General features: G+C 35.8%; 1 protein-coding gene across 1 annotated transcript in view; it reads left to right on the forward strand.

Moving 5' to 3' along the window:
- The first annotated feature begins 5,046 nt into the window (after positions 1–5,046).
- The window catches only part of LOC101398566 (uncharacterized), a 54,027-nt gene continuing 44,373 nt past the window's right edge, over positions 5,047–14,700 (forward strand). Inside the window, exon 1 of the mRNA XM_087418196.1 lies at positions 5,047–5,658. Within this exon, the coding sequence (XP_087274322.1) occupies positions 5,542–5,658 (117 nt within the window). The 5' untranslated portion in view covers positions 5,047–5,541. The remainder of the gene's footprint in view (positions 5,659–14,700) is intronic.

Here is a 14,700-nt window from a genome sequence, read left to right on the forward strand (position 1 = left end):
TGCATCGAGGTTGCTTGCTTTGCTTTGAGACATCCTAGGAATCAAATTTTTTTCTTTATTGTTTGAGTAATGAATTCCGTTCAATGTTGGCTTGGTTAAACTACCATGGAAGCAGCTTTCTGAGTTACACAGCGCGATGAATGCAAGGTACAATAGATTAATCCAGTCTCCTGCAGATGTGCTCATTCAAGGGTATAAGCACCTCTCAAATTCTTCTTTCTTACATTATTACTTTTTTTTTTTCTGTAGTCTGAATTGGATCAGTGAAAGTTAGCAGGTAGTCGTAGATCTGGAAATACTTTATAATGCTAACCTGCAATTGTGACCATCTGCCAGTGCTAAAAATGGATTTCAAAAATAATTTTATTCATTTCTATCTGTCTTTGCAGCAGGGCATTCTTCCTATTTATTGGTTTTTCAAGATGTCGATGGGAGGTCCCTGTCATTTGGGGAAATAAAATGGTTTACTTTGATGTTTGTTTTCTTTCCAAATTGCAAATAAGATTAACATAAGTGCTAGAGATGGTGCTGACATAGGTTGTAATACCTAAACAGGAGACATTTTAAGCCAAGATAAGGGATTTAATCTTAGAGCATTTTGAAAAATAAAATGCAATTGTGAGTTGTGGCAGGCTGAATCATCGAGTTCGAGTTGCCTATGTAGTCCCAATTTACAAAATAACTGCCGGTGCTCAACTTTGTTTTGTGCCATAAAAATCTGACTGGAGAAATCCCATTTCAGGTGACTTAAATGGTATTGTGCATTCTTTTCTAGTTGATCTAAAAAAGCTATATGTGGTTTATATGAATATACTTCCCGTGGAAATAGGCAGTGTGGCAGTAGAGACGATAGCAATCTGAAATCACTCTGAACGGTACTATAATCAGTATGCTAATGGTTTTATAACATAGCATGGCTTGGCATAGTGTGGCATCCGTTTGTAATCTTGCTACTAAAGACCTATAACTGTATAATGAGCATGATTGTCTTTCTCTGTAATGTGAGGACAGGAGCACATACTCAAAAAGAATTGCTTCAAAGCCATGTCTCATGGACTCAATTTGACTGCAACTCTTTTCCATCTTTTAAAGTTGTCCTTAAAAAGTTACTTGCTCAGAAACATATTTAATTAGACTGAATCATCGTGAACACTTTCTTATTTTGTTCAAGCAGTGCAAAGTTTATATATATAGTTATCAAAATTAATTGCTTTAGTAAGAAAATGTCCACAAGGTACTTGGAAAAAAAATTAAAACTATTTTGGGTGTTTTATATTCTTTCTTCTGGAGTAAATAAATAAAATTATTTAGCGTGTGGGCGCTCAACCAGGGTGTTGTGACACCCTACTGTACTGTTATGAAATGTGAAAAAGGGGTGAGGTTACAGCTTTTGCCAGAAATTTGTGCATAATTCAAAACATGTTTTATCTGTGCCTGTAGAAATGTGAGCATATGGGACACTGCATTTAAAAAAGAGATTAAAAACCACTGATTTGGTGGAAAGAAAGATTGCAGAATTAAAAATCTCTAGGAAGGAGGTGATTTTAAATATTAAGCATCACATAGAGATTACCACTAAGCAAAGCCAGTGAAAGAGTTAAATGTTCTCTTGTTTAAGTGTAGGGAGAAATTGTAAATCTTTTAGTAAATGGGGTTTTTAGGAGAAATATAAAGGCAAACTTAATGAACTACCCATTCTGAACCAAGGATACTATAAATAATGCATTAAAGGTGATTGCTATTATTTTGGATCTATAAACTCGAAATGGGGTCTGTCTTTCAAAAGGGAGCCAGGAGTGTCCTTTTATGTATGCCACTCTGACTCCAGAATTTTTCTTAGTTTTACACTGTGATCAGGCTTTTAGAAAGCTTGCTCATTAGAAGCAAGATGATTTTCTTGTTGAGCTCATCATATAGTTATTGAGTTTAACATGACTTTGTAACCCAATAAGGTTACAAATCAGTTATCCTTGCACCATTTCTTCAGTGATTTGAAATGCTGCCTCTGTCTTTATTTGGACTCTATTCTATCCCACTGGTTTATCTCTATTCCTTTCTTTATACCTACTCCTTTACATACCTAGTGAGATAATTCTAATGCCAAGTGGATACCTTTCTCAGAAGAATACCCTCTCCTTGTCCTTCTTCAAAATTTGGACTTTGTGCGTCTATGTAAATTTAAGATCATCTTGTCAAGTTATGTGAAAATCTTTGATGGGATTTTGATTAAAATGGATTTGAATTTTACATCATTTTTAGGGGAAATTGGCTTCATTGTGGGATTGAGGCCTCCCAGTCACAAATGTGTATAGCTCTTCATTTATTCTAATCTTCTTTCCTGGCTTTTAATGATGTTTTATAATTTTCTTTATAAAATTCTTGCACATCTTTTGCTAAATTTATTGCTAAGGGTCTAAGAATTTGGTCTGCTATTGTGATTATTTTTTCCTAATTTGTTTTTGCTGATTTATAGATACATTATTTTTTTTTTTTTGGTGAGGAAGATCAGCACTGAGCTAACATCTGATGCCAATCGTCCTCTTTTTGCTGAGGAAGATTGGCCCTGAGCTAACATCCGTGCCCATCTTCCTCTACTTTATATGGGATGCCGCCACAGCATGGCTTGACGAGTGGTGCATCAGTGCGCACCCGGGATCCGAACCTGAGAACCCCGGGCTGCCAGCAGCAGAGTGCACACACTTAACCACTTGCGCCACCAGGCCGGCCCCTATAGATACATTATTGATTTTCAGATATTGATATTACAAATAAATAATTTTGCTGAGTTTTTAAAATTCTAGTAGTCTGTTTTTTCTCATATTTTTGTATACAGATAATCTGTAAGTTTTCCTCTTCTTTAGCAATTATACAGATCTCAACCTCTGTCTCTTCTATAACATTGAGAGGTAAGAATGCTATGACATCAGGCATACTAGTCTTGTTTCTAACATTCATGTGATTACTTCCAATTAAGTCTTCCCAAGATTTTTGGTAAATAATCCTAATGAGGTTAAGGAAAGTCCTCTCTTTTCCCAGTTTGCTAAGATTTTATACATGGATGAGTAATAAATTTTTCAAATGCCTTAGAATGTTTGTTGAAATAATAAACTTTCTTTTTAATATTTTTACGTATGTTTAAATGTTGAAACATCCTTATATTCCTATGTTAAATACTGATTGACCATGGTGTATTTTTATATACACTATTAAATTTAATTTTGTTAATATTACATTTAGGCTTTTTAAAAACTATGTTATAAGTAAAATTGGTCTATAGTTTTCTTGAATTGACAAGAAAATTCTGTCATTTTATCTTTCTGGAATTCCTATTAATCCTATGTGGTAGTATCTCAATATACCCTCCACATTTTTACCTGAATGATTCATGTGTTTTTTATTTATACTTCTATGCTGCACCCTGGGTGAACTCTTGAGCATTTTCTCATTCTTTTGAGAGATCTAGAGTTCATCTCAATTTTTGATTATTTAATATAAATTTCTATGATTATATTATTAATTTTCAAGACGTTTTAATTGTTTATTTTTTTTGCTATTGAATGGGGGTTGTTTCATTTCTTCCTATTTTGGTTTCATCATAGATGATTTTTAACTGGATATTACTTTTTCATTTAGCTCTATGAATATCATAAATATTCTTTCTTAAATTATTTCTTCATCCATTTTATGATTTTAATTTCATCTGGATTGAAATGGTTTTATTTTCAGATTGTCAATTCAGTTGGCTCTCTTTCTCAGCATTTGATCCCTCCATGTGTTTTGGCTAATGTTGAATGATAACTCTTTTTTTTTCTCTCTCTCTCTCTCTCTCTCCCCCTCCGTCTGTCTCTCTCTCTCTGTGTCTCTGTCTCTGTCTCTTCATCAGCCTCTCCTCCCCCAACTCCCATCCTCCTTGCTCTCTCTTTTTGTCTCCTTCCTGGCCTCTTCACCTCACATCTAGTTGTGAGGCGTACATCTCAAGTCTCTCTGAGGCCCCAGTTTAGAACCAAGGCTTACATTGCTGGTCCAGGGATCACATCCCACAGGGATATTTGGTGTTTTACTGATCCAGTCACTGAACCAGCTGGCGGCTTGTTTCAGATCCCACTTTGCTGGCTGTGTAGTTGAATTTTGCTTTCTGGCCTACAGTTTCCTAGAAGCAAGAGCCCTGGCAGCTGTTGAAAGGAGCTTTTTTCAGCCTCCTTTCATAGCTTTGAATGCTGCTGTAGCCCCTGGATTTCAGCATGGAGTTTGCTTTATGTAGAGGACGTCTATTGCACGTTACCCAACAAGGCCCAAAATCTGGTCAATGCTACCTGTTTGTAGATGGGTGCTTAACAGATCCAAAGCCTTCCGTTCACTCACCACTTAGTGTTTCTGTTACAAGGTTACAGTTTCTGTTACATGTTTGGTTTCCCTACATGTTTATGTATTTTAGAGCACACATGACTTAGGTCTTTTTAATTTTCCCAGTAATTTGCCATGTGTTTGGAGCAGAGGTTACTTAAAATATGAAACTGTAGAGCATATGGGTTGAAAGTTCTAAAGGTAGACAATGGGAATACAATTCAATCTTTATTTTGCTTATATCTTAATAAAATACATTAAAAGATGAGAACATTTTCAATGCAACACTATAGATTTTACTCATTGTTTCAAGCAAGAAACCTTTTTCATAATCCAACAGACCTTTATATTGATGACACCATTATCAGCAGCACCAGTTACTACACCTAGAAATTTTCAGTATACTGTTTACCTCTCTCCCTTAAGAATGTTTCCAGATGGTGCCATAACTAGGCCAGTTCTGTCTCAAAAGGAAAAAATATAACAAGTCAATTCAGTTAATAAGTTTGCTTCCCAAATACAAGGAAGATTTATAATAGAGTTCACAATGATTTTAAGTGCAAACTCATACACTTTAAAATTCATTCTTCCATAAAAGGATAAAAACAAATAAACAAGATTATTTATTAATATAAACACTGTAAACATTAATATTAATGCCTTTATTGTACCTGTGAAATACTTTTGCTGTTTCAAAGCATACACTGTGTTCATTTTATCCTGACAGTTCCTCTGTGAGGTGAATGAAATTGCTGCTTTACAGTTGAGGAAGCTGAAGTACAACAGGTTGTGTTTCTTATACAAGGACATAGTACCGATTAGAGGGATATGTATAGCTAAAACCTGTGACCTGACACCCAGCACAGTTTACTGGTGTCCAAATAGGCCTTTATTGAACACCTTGAACTTGATGTATTCATCATGCTTCTTGAGAAATTGCCCCTTTTGTGCATGGCTCCCCGACATTTAAGAGTCTGGTTTGAATTCTGGGCTCTGTAATAAGTGGTGAGAATTTCTTTCTTCACTGTCTTGTTCACTGTTGAAAACTGGCATACCGTAAACTCTTAATTCCAATGCCCAGGATCATTTAGATAAGGTACTGTATAATGGTGGGTAGATAGGTTAGAAGACTTTTCAAGGAAAATTGTTATTTTGTTATTCCTTGGCTCATAAATCTCTTTATTGCAGGAGGGCTCTATGGACAGCTTATATGAGCCAGTCCCAGAGCAACAAGCTACCCAGGAAAGCACCTCTGGTAGAACTGTTCTCTCACCCTTTGAGAGGAGTGGAAGAGCCCACAACAATCTCTTCATGGTGAGTGAAACCTTGAGTTGAGTGGATTGCTTCTCTGTTATGTATTTAGAATCACTTGCTTAATGATACTTGTTAATACAGCAAAAATCCACCATACTCAGTTCTTTCTTTACTTTTATTTTTGATTTTCTATTTATTCTTGTCTCTTTCATGATATTGGCTTATTAATGTGAACTACCATTTATAGAGTATGTTTTAGGTGATTACATAAGTTAACTCACTTAATCCTCAAAGCTACCTTATGACAAAGAAGTAATTATATGGTTTTCTAGATGAGGAAATTGCAGGAGAGAAAGACAAAATAACTTGCTAAAGGCTGTAAACCAATAAGTGTTCAAGTTGGCCATTAAATATATATGTCTGCATCAGTAGTTTATCAGTAGTTTACTGGTAAACTAGGTTTTCAGCGTGGGTGGGGGAACCCTGGATTTGTAGCATTTGCCAATTGCCATGGTGTAAATGCTCCTACCATGGTTAATTTCAAGCTACCAGTGGTTTAATAACAGGCTTACAATACCTGAATTTTTAATTATTCATTATCTCCATTGCTGACTCCAGCACACCACTGGCTGCTTTAAAGTCTGTGCTAACCACTTTACTAAGCTGCTTCGTAAATGTATGGACACACACCATCAACTTACAAAACATGAGTATTACTAGAATGCAGATAGTTTTTGTGAGTTATCTTTATAATTACCAGAGGCATAGAGTTCTCTGCACTGTGCAAAATTGGCCCTGTTCCTGTTTAACAACCCTGGCTGTTCTCTTAGTCAATTATGCTGTATTCAAGTTAATCCCATATTAATAAACTTATTTTGCTTCTGTTGTGACTTGGGACAATACAAAACATTCTATATCTGCTGCAAGTAAAGAACTTCCCTATGCTAATAGATTTAGATGTCACCTCCTACCCGTATAATTGCACTTTTCCCCAATAACAACACAAAAATTAATATTAACTATCATTTATTCAGTGCTTCCTTTTTGTAAGATACTGTGCGGGGTGATGTTTTATATGAAACTATTTGTGTTGATCCTCACAATAACTTTAGAGAGGTTTAGAAATTTTGAGAAAGGTAAAATAACTTTCCCAGTTAAAAAGGGGATGACCCAGGATTCAAACCCAGGTCTTTTTTGCTCTGAAGAAAGGATTACAGTAAAGTACCTTTGAATTTTATACCTACCTTCACACCTACCTGTTTTATTCACTGGGGACATTGAAAACTTCTTATTTACATAGCTTACGGAACGTTTCTGTTTCCCAGCAACTTAGATCAACTAAAAAGCTGTGTAATGTTAGTTAGTAAACAAGTTCAATAATAACTCTAAGTATGTAAAAATAATCCAAAAAAAATTTTAGTTCAGTGGAAACTGTTCCTTCAACTCTGTACCCTTTGCAGTATCCATAAGATGTTGATGTTGTCAGATATGCGTAAAAGGAAGCAACAATACATTTTACATATTAATGTGTGAGGGAGAGACATTGTTTATATGGAGATTGTCAGTTGACATTGCGAAATGTTTGTAAGCATTTTTACTCTAAAATTAAAAAGAAAAATTGAATAGGCTGAAGAGCCTGAAGATATTTCCTTAAATGTGTGAGTTTAATAAGTATGCATGAAAAAGAGAGGTTCAAGGCTACCCAGTCTACTAGAATTTTTATCAAACTTCACTTACACTGCAAAAGTAGATGAGAATAATAAAAATATGATTTAAATTTCTGCAGCTCTCTCTCTCCGTATATGTATACATATGCGTATATCATGTTGTTGGGGAAGAGGGAGAATGCCCCTCCGCCCTTTCCCTTAAGGTTCTTATGGCTGGCCAAATAATTCAAAGACAGGTTAGCAGCTGAAAATAATACCAAGTTTAATAACACGTATACACGGGAGAAACCAGGGAAACTGAGTTTCTCAACAAAATGGCAGAGATTCTCATCTTAAATACTATCTTCAGCTAAAGACAAAGGAGGATGCTTGGGGGGTAGTGGTTTGGGATTTCAGAGGAGAGGAAGACAATTCACATGGAGAGGGAAATGTAAATGTTTGTTAGACAATTCTTTGCAGGGCCACCTATAGAGAATGTGGCTGGAGGGACAGAAATTATAGTTATCAAGAGTACGTAGATTTAAGTCCTCTCCTTCCGTACTGGTAAGAGTTTCTATAGATAAGGCCATCCCCCCGTCTTCCCAGTACACAGAGGGAGATACCTTTACAAATGTAAATATTTGGTAACAGAACTTTGAAAAGAATGGGCTTAGCGAGGACCCTGCCAGTCTGTCACTTTTAGGCGTAAATTGGGGAAGGTTAAAGTTCCTTTCAGAGAAAATAATCAAGGTAAAGAGATATATTTCAGGGTGGCCAATTTTGATCTCCCGCAATGTATATGGAATGTATGTCTCAGTATTTAATTTAAAAATATATGCACATATGCAAACATAAATGTGTGTGTGTATATGTATATATATATACACACACTGAAAGGCAACTAGTTCAACCATTGATTCCACTATTTAATTGTTGAATTATGCAGATCCTATCAAATTATCATTGATACTTATTTTATTCCTAATGAAAGTGATTCCACAGCTTGGCTCAACTAAAGTTAGTCTTTTAATAATGAAATTTAGTGGTTTAGAACTTTCCTGACTTCCTCTAAGCCTCTGAAGAATGAATGCTTTTTCCCTCCTAGTAGTCTCACTTCCTTTTTTTAAAATTTTTTCCTAATTCAAGGAAAAAAATTTTTGGACCTGTCTTAACAGTATCAGAAAAAGATTAGTCTTTTTGGATTCATGTTCCATAAATCCTATAAAAATACCCCTAAAGTTAATGGAGTTATGCCTCAAGCTCTCAGTCCTCGATCCAAATGTATTTGTAACTTTCCCAGAGAGGAGAGGTTGCTCCCAAACTCAGACTCATTAGAACCAACCTGACAGCATCTCTAGTTGTTGCAGTGGTAATTATAGCCCATACTAAAAATAATGTCGTTTGCCACATGAATTGAAAAGAAAAATCAAAATGAGAGAAGAATCCTAGGCTTCTTGGTTTCCCTTAAAGATATTTTATTTATGCATATTTATTAGGATTTTTACTCTGTGGAAAACACTGTTTTAAGCGAGGTGAAGAGTTACATAGATGAACATAAGATGGTCCAGAGAACCCAAAGGAGATGATTCAGTGTAGACCAACTGCACAATTAAGGGTACAAGAGGTGTTGAAGGGAAAGAAATTTATTTTGGTATTTTAAATGAGGTTTAAATATTTTGGTATTTTAAATCAGAAATATCCAGCTTGCATTTTTTTTTTTTTTTTGGTGAGGAAGATTAGCCCTCAGCTAACATCTGTTGCCAGTCCTCCTCTTTTTACCAAGGAAGATTGGCCATGAGCTAACATCTGTGCCCATCTTCCTCCAGTTTATGTGGGACGCCGCCACAGCACGGCTCGACAAGCGGTGTGTAGGTCTGCGCCCGGAATCTGAACCTGCGAACCCCGGGCTGCCAAAGTGGTGCTCAAGTACTTAACCACTACACCACCGGGCACGCCCTCCAGCTTGCATTTTAATAGCAATTCCGATAGGGGTTGGTAATGGAGAGCTGGTCCAAAGAGAAATTGGTTTAAAGTATGAGACTTTATTAAGTTTTGTAAAAAAGGATCCACTTGTATTATATTAGCAAAGCCAGAGAGTTTTGGAGGGCTACTGCCAGAAAATAGTGGGTAAAAGTTTTACAGAGTGATTCATTATGTAACTAAGTAAATATGCAGAAAGAAAATGTACTAACATACTAGCTTAAGCAGTGACTACTTCCTTATTATATTAGCTAAAATGTAGGCTGTTACTGCTTGATTCTGTACCTATTTTAGTACCTCTTTATTATGTCTGAAGCTAATAAAAAATCTTGAATTAGAAATAGAGTGAGAACATAAAATGTTTGTACCTCTGCCAGTTTGGGGTTAACGGGATCAATCCTGAATGATCTGGTTTACCATCTATATTGATTAAAGTAAGCAAATAATTGTCAATTTTCCACTTCATTTTGTATCTCATAAATTAAATTGATAAGAAATTTGAGCTTTTCAAAAACGAGCTTAAATGTGGGGCAGGGGCAATGTTCCTATTATTTATAGTTTGCACATATTATTTATATGTTGTGCAAATATTGTCAATAAATATTTGTTAGCTAAATGAGTAGATCAGTGAAGATTCATTAAACAAGCTAAAAGAAGTCTTAATAATGTAGACTATATGATACAGTGTTTAAAAGCATGAGCTTTAGAGTTGGGCAGGTATGAATTCTCATTCTAGCTCCGCCACTTACCGGCTATTTGACCTGGGAAAGTTGCTCAGATTCTCTAGACCTCAGTGCTTCCTCTATAGAATGAGGAGAACAATCCTCTGTATAGGTTCAGGCGAATTCGACTGCAGAGAAGAGAATCTCCTCTTCCTACCACAGGCAGGAAGGATTTCGACAGAAGTTAGAGAACCATGAGAGGGCTAATGTGTCACACCAGAGCTGAGGTGGCAAACTACACCCTGTGGTGGCCTGTATTTGTATGGCCCATGAGCTGAGAACAACTTTTACATTTTAAAAAAAATTTGTTTAAAAACAAAAGCAAAAAATAAAGAAGACTATGCCACAGAAACTGTATGTGGCCCATAGATCCTAAAATATTTCTATCTAGCTTTTCACAGAGTAAGTTTGCTGACCCCCACCCTAGAGCTGCACCGTACAGACACAGGTGGCGATTGAGTGCTTGAGAAGTGGCTAGTCCGAATGCAGATGGCCATAAGGGTAAAATATATACCATATTTTAAAGACTGTGTGTGAAAAAAAGAGTATGAAACAGCTTATTAATAATTTTTATATTGATTAGTTGTTGAAATGGGTATATTTTAGATATATTAGGTTAACTGGAATTTCACTCATCTCTTTTAACGTGGCTACTAGATTGTGATTTCCCACATCCAACCTTTCAAATGTCATGTGGATGCTTACATTTTGCCAAACCTAAATTCTGTTATCTAGACTACAAGGAACTTGTGGAAAGTGGTTTTTAGCCTTCCGGCCTCTGATAGAGGAAGGCACACCAGAAGGAAGGTGAGGAGTTGTTAAGTGGTAATCTGCTATGTGCACCACCCTTCCCTCCCAGAGGCTTTTCATCCTTATTATAATTGGGATCACCATCCTCAAAAAAAAAAAAAAAGAAACACACAACACAACAAAAAAATTAAAAGCAGTGCCTTCTTATCTATGGATCTCTTCTGCAGTGGGCAGGCAGGATGGCTGGCTTTCTGAAGGTGGCTCTCTTATCTCTATAGAAAATAATTTGTATCATCCTTACTCTAGGCTCACAGTTTTAGGCTAACATTTTTTTTTTAATTTTTTATTTATTGCAGTAACATTGGTTTATAACATTGTATAAATTTCAGGTGTACATCGTTATACTTCTATTTCTGCATAGATTACATCATGTTCACCACCCAAATACTAATTACAACCCATCACCACACACATGTGCCGAATTATCCCTTTCGCCATTGGTAACCACCAATCCAATCTCTGTCTCTGTGTGTTTATTGTTGTTATTATCTACTACTTAATGAGGGAAATCATACGGTATTTGACCTTCTCCCTCTACTTATTTCGCTTTGCATAATACCCGAAATGTCCATCCATGTTGTCACAAATGGCTGGATTTCATCATTTCTTATGGCTGAGTAGTATTCCATTGTGTATATATACCACATCTTCTTTATCCATTCATCCCTTGATGGGCACTTAGGTTGCTTCCAAGTCTTGGCTATTGTGAATAACGCTGCAATGAACACAGGGGTGCATGTATCTTTATGCATTGGTGTTTTCACATTCTTTGGATAAATGCCCAGCAGTGGAATAGCTGGATCATATGGTAGTTCTATCCTTGATTTTTTGAGGAATCTCCATACTGTTTTCCATAGTGGCTGCACCAGTTTGCACTTCCACCAGCAGTGTATGAGAGTTCCCTTCTCTCCACATCCTCTCCAACACATGTTGTTTCCTGTCTTGTTAATTATAGCCATTCTGACGGGAGTGAGGTGATATCTCATTGTAGTTTTGATTTGCATTTCCCTGATAGTTAATAATTTTGAACATCTTTTCATGTGCCTGTTGGCCATCTGTATATCTTCTTTGGAGAAATGTCTGTTCAGATCTTTTGCCCGTTTTTAAATTGGGTTGGTAGTTTTTTTGTTGTTGAGATGCATCAGTTCTTTGTATAGTTTGGAGATTAAGCCCTTATCAGATGTATGGTTTGCAAATATCTTCTCCCAATTGTTAGGTTGTCTTTTCATTTTGTTGATGGTTTCCTTTGCTGTGCAGAAGCTTTTTAGTTTGATGTAGTCCCATTTGTTTATTTTTTCTATTGTTTCTCTTGTCTGGTCAGACATGGTGCTTGAAAATATGTTGCTAAGACCGATGTCGAAGAGTGTAATGCCTATGTTTTCTTCTAGAAGTTTCATAGTTTCAGTTCTTACATTCAAGTCTTTAATCCATTTGGAGTTAATTTTTGTGTATAGTGTAAGGTAAGGGTCTACCTTCATTTTTTTGCATGTGGCTGTCCAGTTTTCCCAACACCATTTGTTGAAGAGGCTTTCTTTTCTCCATTGTATGTTCTTGGCTCCTTTGTCAAAGATTAGCTGTCCATAGATGTGTGGGTTTGTTTCTGGGCTTTCATTCTATTCCATTGATCTGTGTGTCTGTTTTTGTGCCAGTACCATGCTGTTTTGGTTACTATAGCTTTGTAGTATATTTTGAAATCAGGGAGTGTGATACCTCCAGCTTTGTTCTTTTTTCTCAGGATTCCTTTAGCTATTCGGGGTCTTTTGTTGTTCCAGATAAATTTTAGGATTCTTTGTTCTATTTCTGTGAAAAATGTTGTTGGAACTTTGATAGGGATGGCATTGAATCTATAGATGGCTTTAGGAAGTATGGACATCTTAACTATGTTAATTCTTCCAATCCAAGAGCACAGAATATCTTTCCATTTCTTTGTGTCTTCTTCAATTTCTTTCAGAAATGTTTTACAGTTTTCGGTGTACAGCTCTTTCACCTCTTTGGTTAAGTTTACTCCTAAGTATTTTATTCGTTTTGTTGCAATTGTAAATGGGATGGTATTCTTAATTTCTCTTTCTGCTACTTCATTGTTAGTGTATAGAAATGCAACTGATTTTTGTATGTTGATTTTGTATCTTGCAACTTTACCATATTCATTTATTACTTCTAAAAGTTTTCTGGTGGATTCTTTAGGGTTTTCTGTATATATATATATATATATATATAAAATCATGTCATCTGCAAATAGTGACAGTTTCACTTCTTCCTGTCCAATTTGGATCCCTTTTATTTCTTTCTCTTGCCTGATTGCTCTGGCTAGGACTTCCAGTACTATGTTAAATAGGAGTGGTGACAGTGGGCATCCTTGTCTGGTTCCTGTTCTTAGAGGGATAGCTTTCAGTTTTTCACCATTGAGGATGATATTAGCTGTGGGTTTCTCATATATGGTGTTTATTATGTTGAAGTACTTTCCTTCTATACCCATTTTATTCAGAGTTTTTATCATAAATGGATGCTGTATCTTGTCAAATACTTTCTCTGCATCTATTGAGATGATCATGTGATTTTTATTCTTCATTTTATTAATGTGGTGTATCACGTTGATTGATTTGCGAATGTTAAACCATCCCTGCATACCTGGAATAAATCCCACTTGATCATGGTATATAATCTTTTTAATGTATTGTTGTTTGCGATTTGCTAGTATTTTGTTGAGGATTTTTGCATCGATGTTCATCAGTGATATTGGCCTGTAATTTTCTTTTTTTGTGTTGTCCTTGTCTGGTTTTGGTATCAGGGTAATGTTTGCTTCGTAGAATGAGTTAGGGAGCTTCCCCCCTCCTCAATTTTTTGGAAGAGTTTGAGAAGGATAGGTATTAAGTCTTCTTTGAATGTTTGGTAGAATTCACCAGGGAAGCCGTCTGGTCCTGGACTTTTATTTTTGGGGAGGTTTTTGATTACTGTTTTGATCTCCTTACAGGTGATTGGTCTATTCAAATTCTCTACTTCTTCTTGATCCAGTTTTGGAAGGTTGTATGATTCTAAGAATTTATCCATTTCTTCCACATTGTCAAATTGGTTGGCATATAGCTTTTCATAGTATTCTCTTATAATCTTTTGTATTTCTGAGGTGTCTGTTGTAATTTCTCCTCTTTCATCTGATTTTACTTATTTGTGCCTTCTCTCTTTTTTTCTTGGTGAGTCTAGCTAAAGTTTTGTCAATTTTGTTTATCTTTTCAAAGAACCAGCTCTTGGTTTTATTAATTTTTCTATTGTTTTTTTGGTCTCTATTTCATTTATTTCTGCTCTGATTTTTATGATTTCCCTTCTTCTACTGATTTGGGGCTTTGTTTGTTCTTCTTTTTCCAGTTCCTTTAGGTGCATTGTTAGATTGTTTATTTGAGATTTTTCTTGTTTGTTGAGATAGGCATGTATTGCTATAAACTTCCCTCTCAGAACCGCTTTTGCTGTATCCCATAAATTCTGGCATGTCGTATTTTCATTTTCATTTGTCTCCAGGTATTTTTTGATTTTTCTTTGATTTCTTCATTGACCCAGTCATTGTTCAGTAGCATTTTGTTTAATCTCCATGTATTTGTGGCTTTTCCGATTTTCTTCCTATAGTTGATTTCCAGTTTCATACCGTTGTGGTCAGAAAAGATGCTTGGTATTATTTCAATCTTCTGCAATTTATGGAGACTTGTTTTGTGGCCTAATATGTGATAAATCCTGGAGAATGTTCCATGTGCATTTGAAAAGAACGTGTATTCTTCAGTTTTTGGATGGAATGCTCTGTATATATCTACTAGGTCCATCTGTTCTAGTGTATCATTTAAGGCCAATGTTTCCTTATTGATCTTCTGTTTGGATGATCTATCTGTTGGTGTAAGTGGAGTGTTAAAGTCCCCTACTATTATTGTGTTACTGTCTATTTCTGTTGTTATGTCTGTTAA

This window comes from Ceratotherium simum, chromosome 27 (assembly GCF_057802395.1).
Source record: "Ceratotherium simum simum isolate JZ-2026a chromosome 27, ASM5780239v1, whole genome shotgun sequence".
NCBI lineage: Eukaryota > Metazoa > Chordata > Mammalia > Perissodactyla > Rhinocerotidae > Ceratotherium > Ceratotherium simum.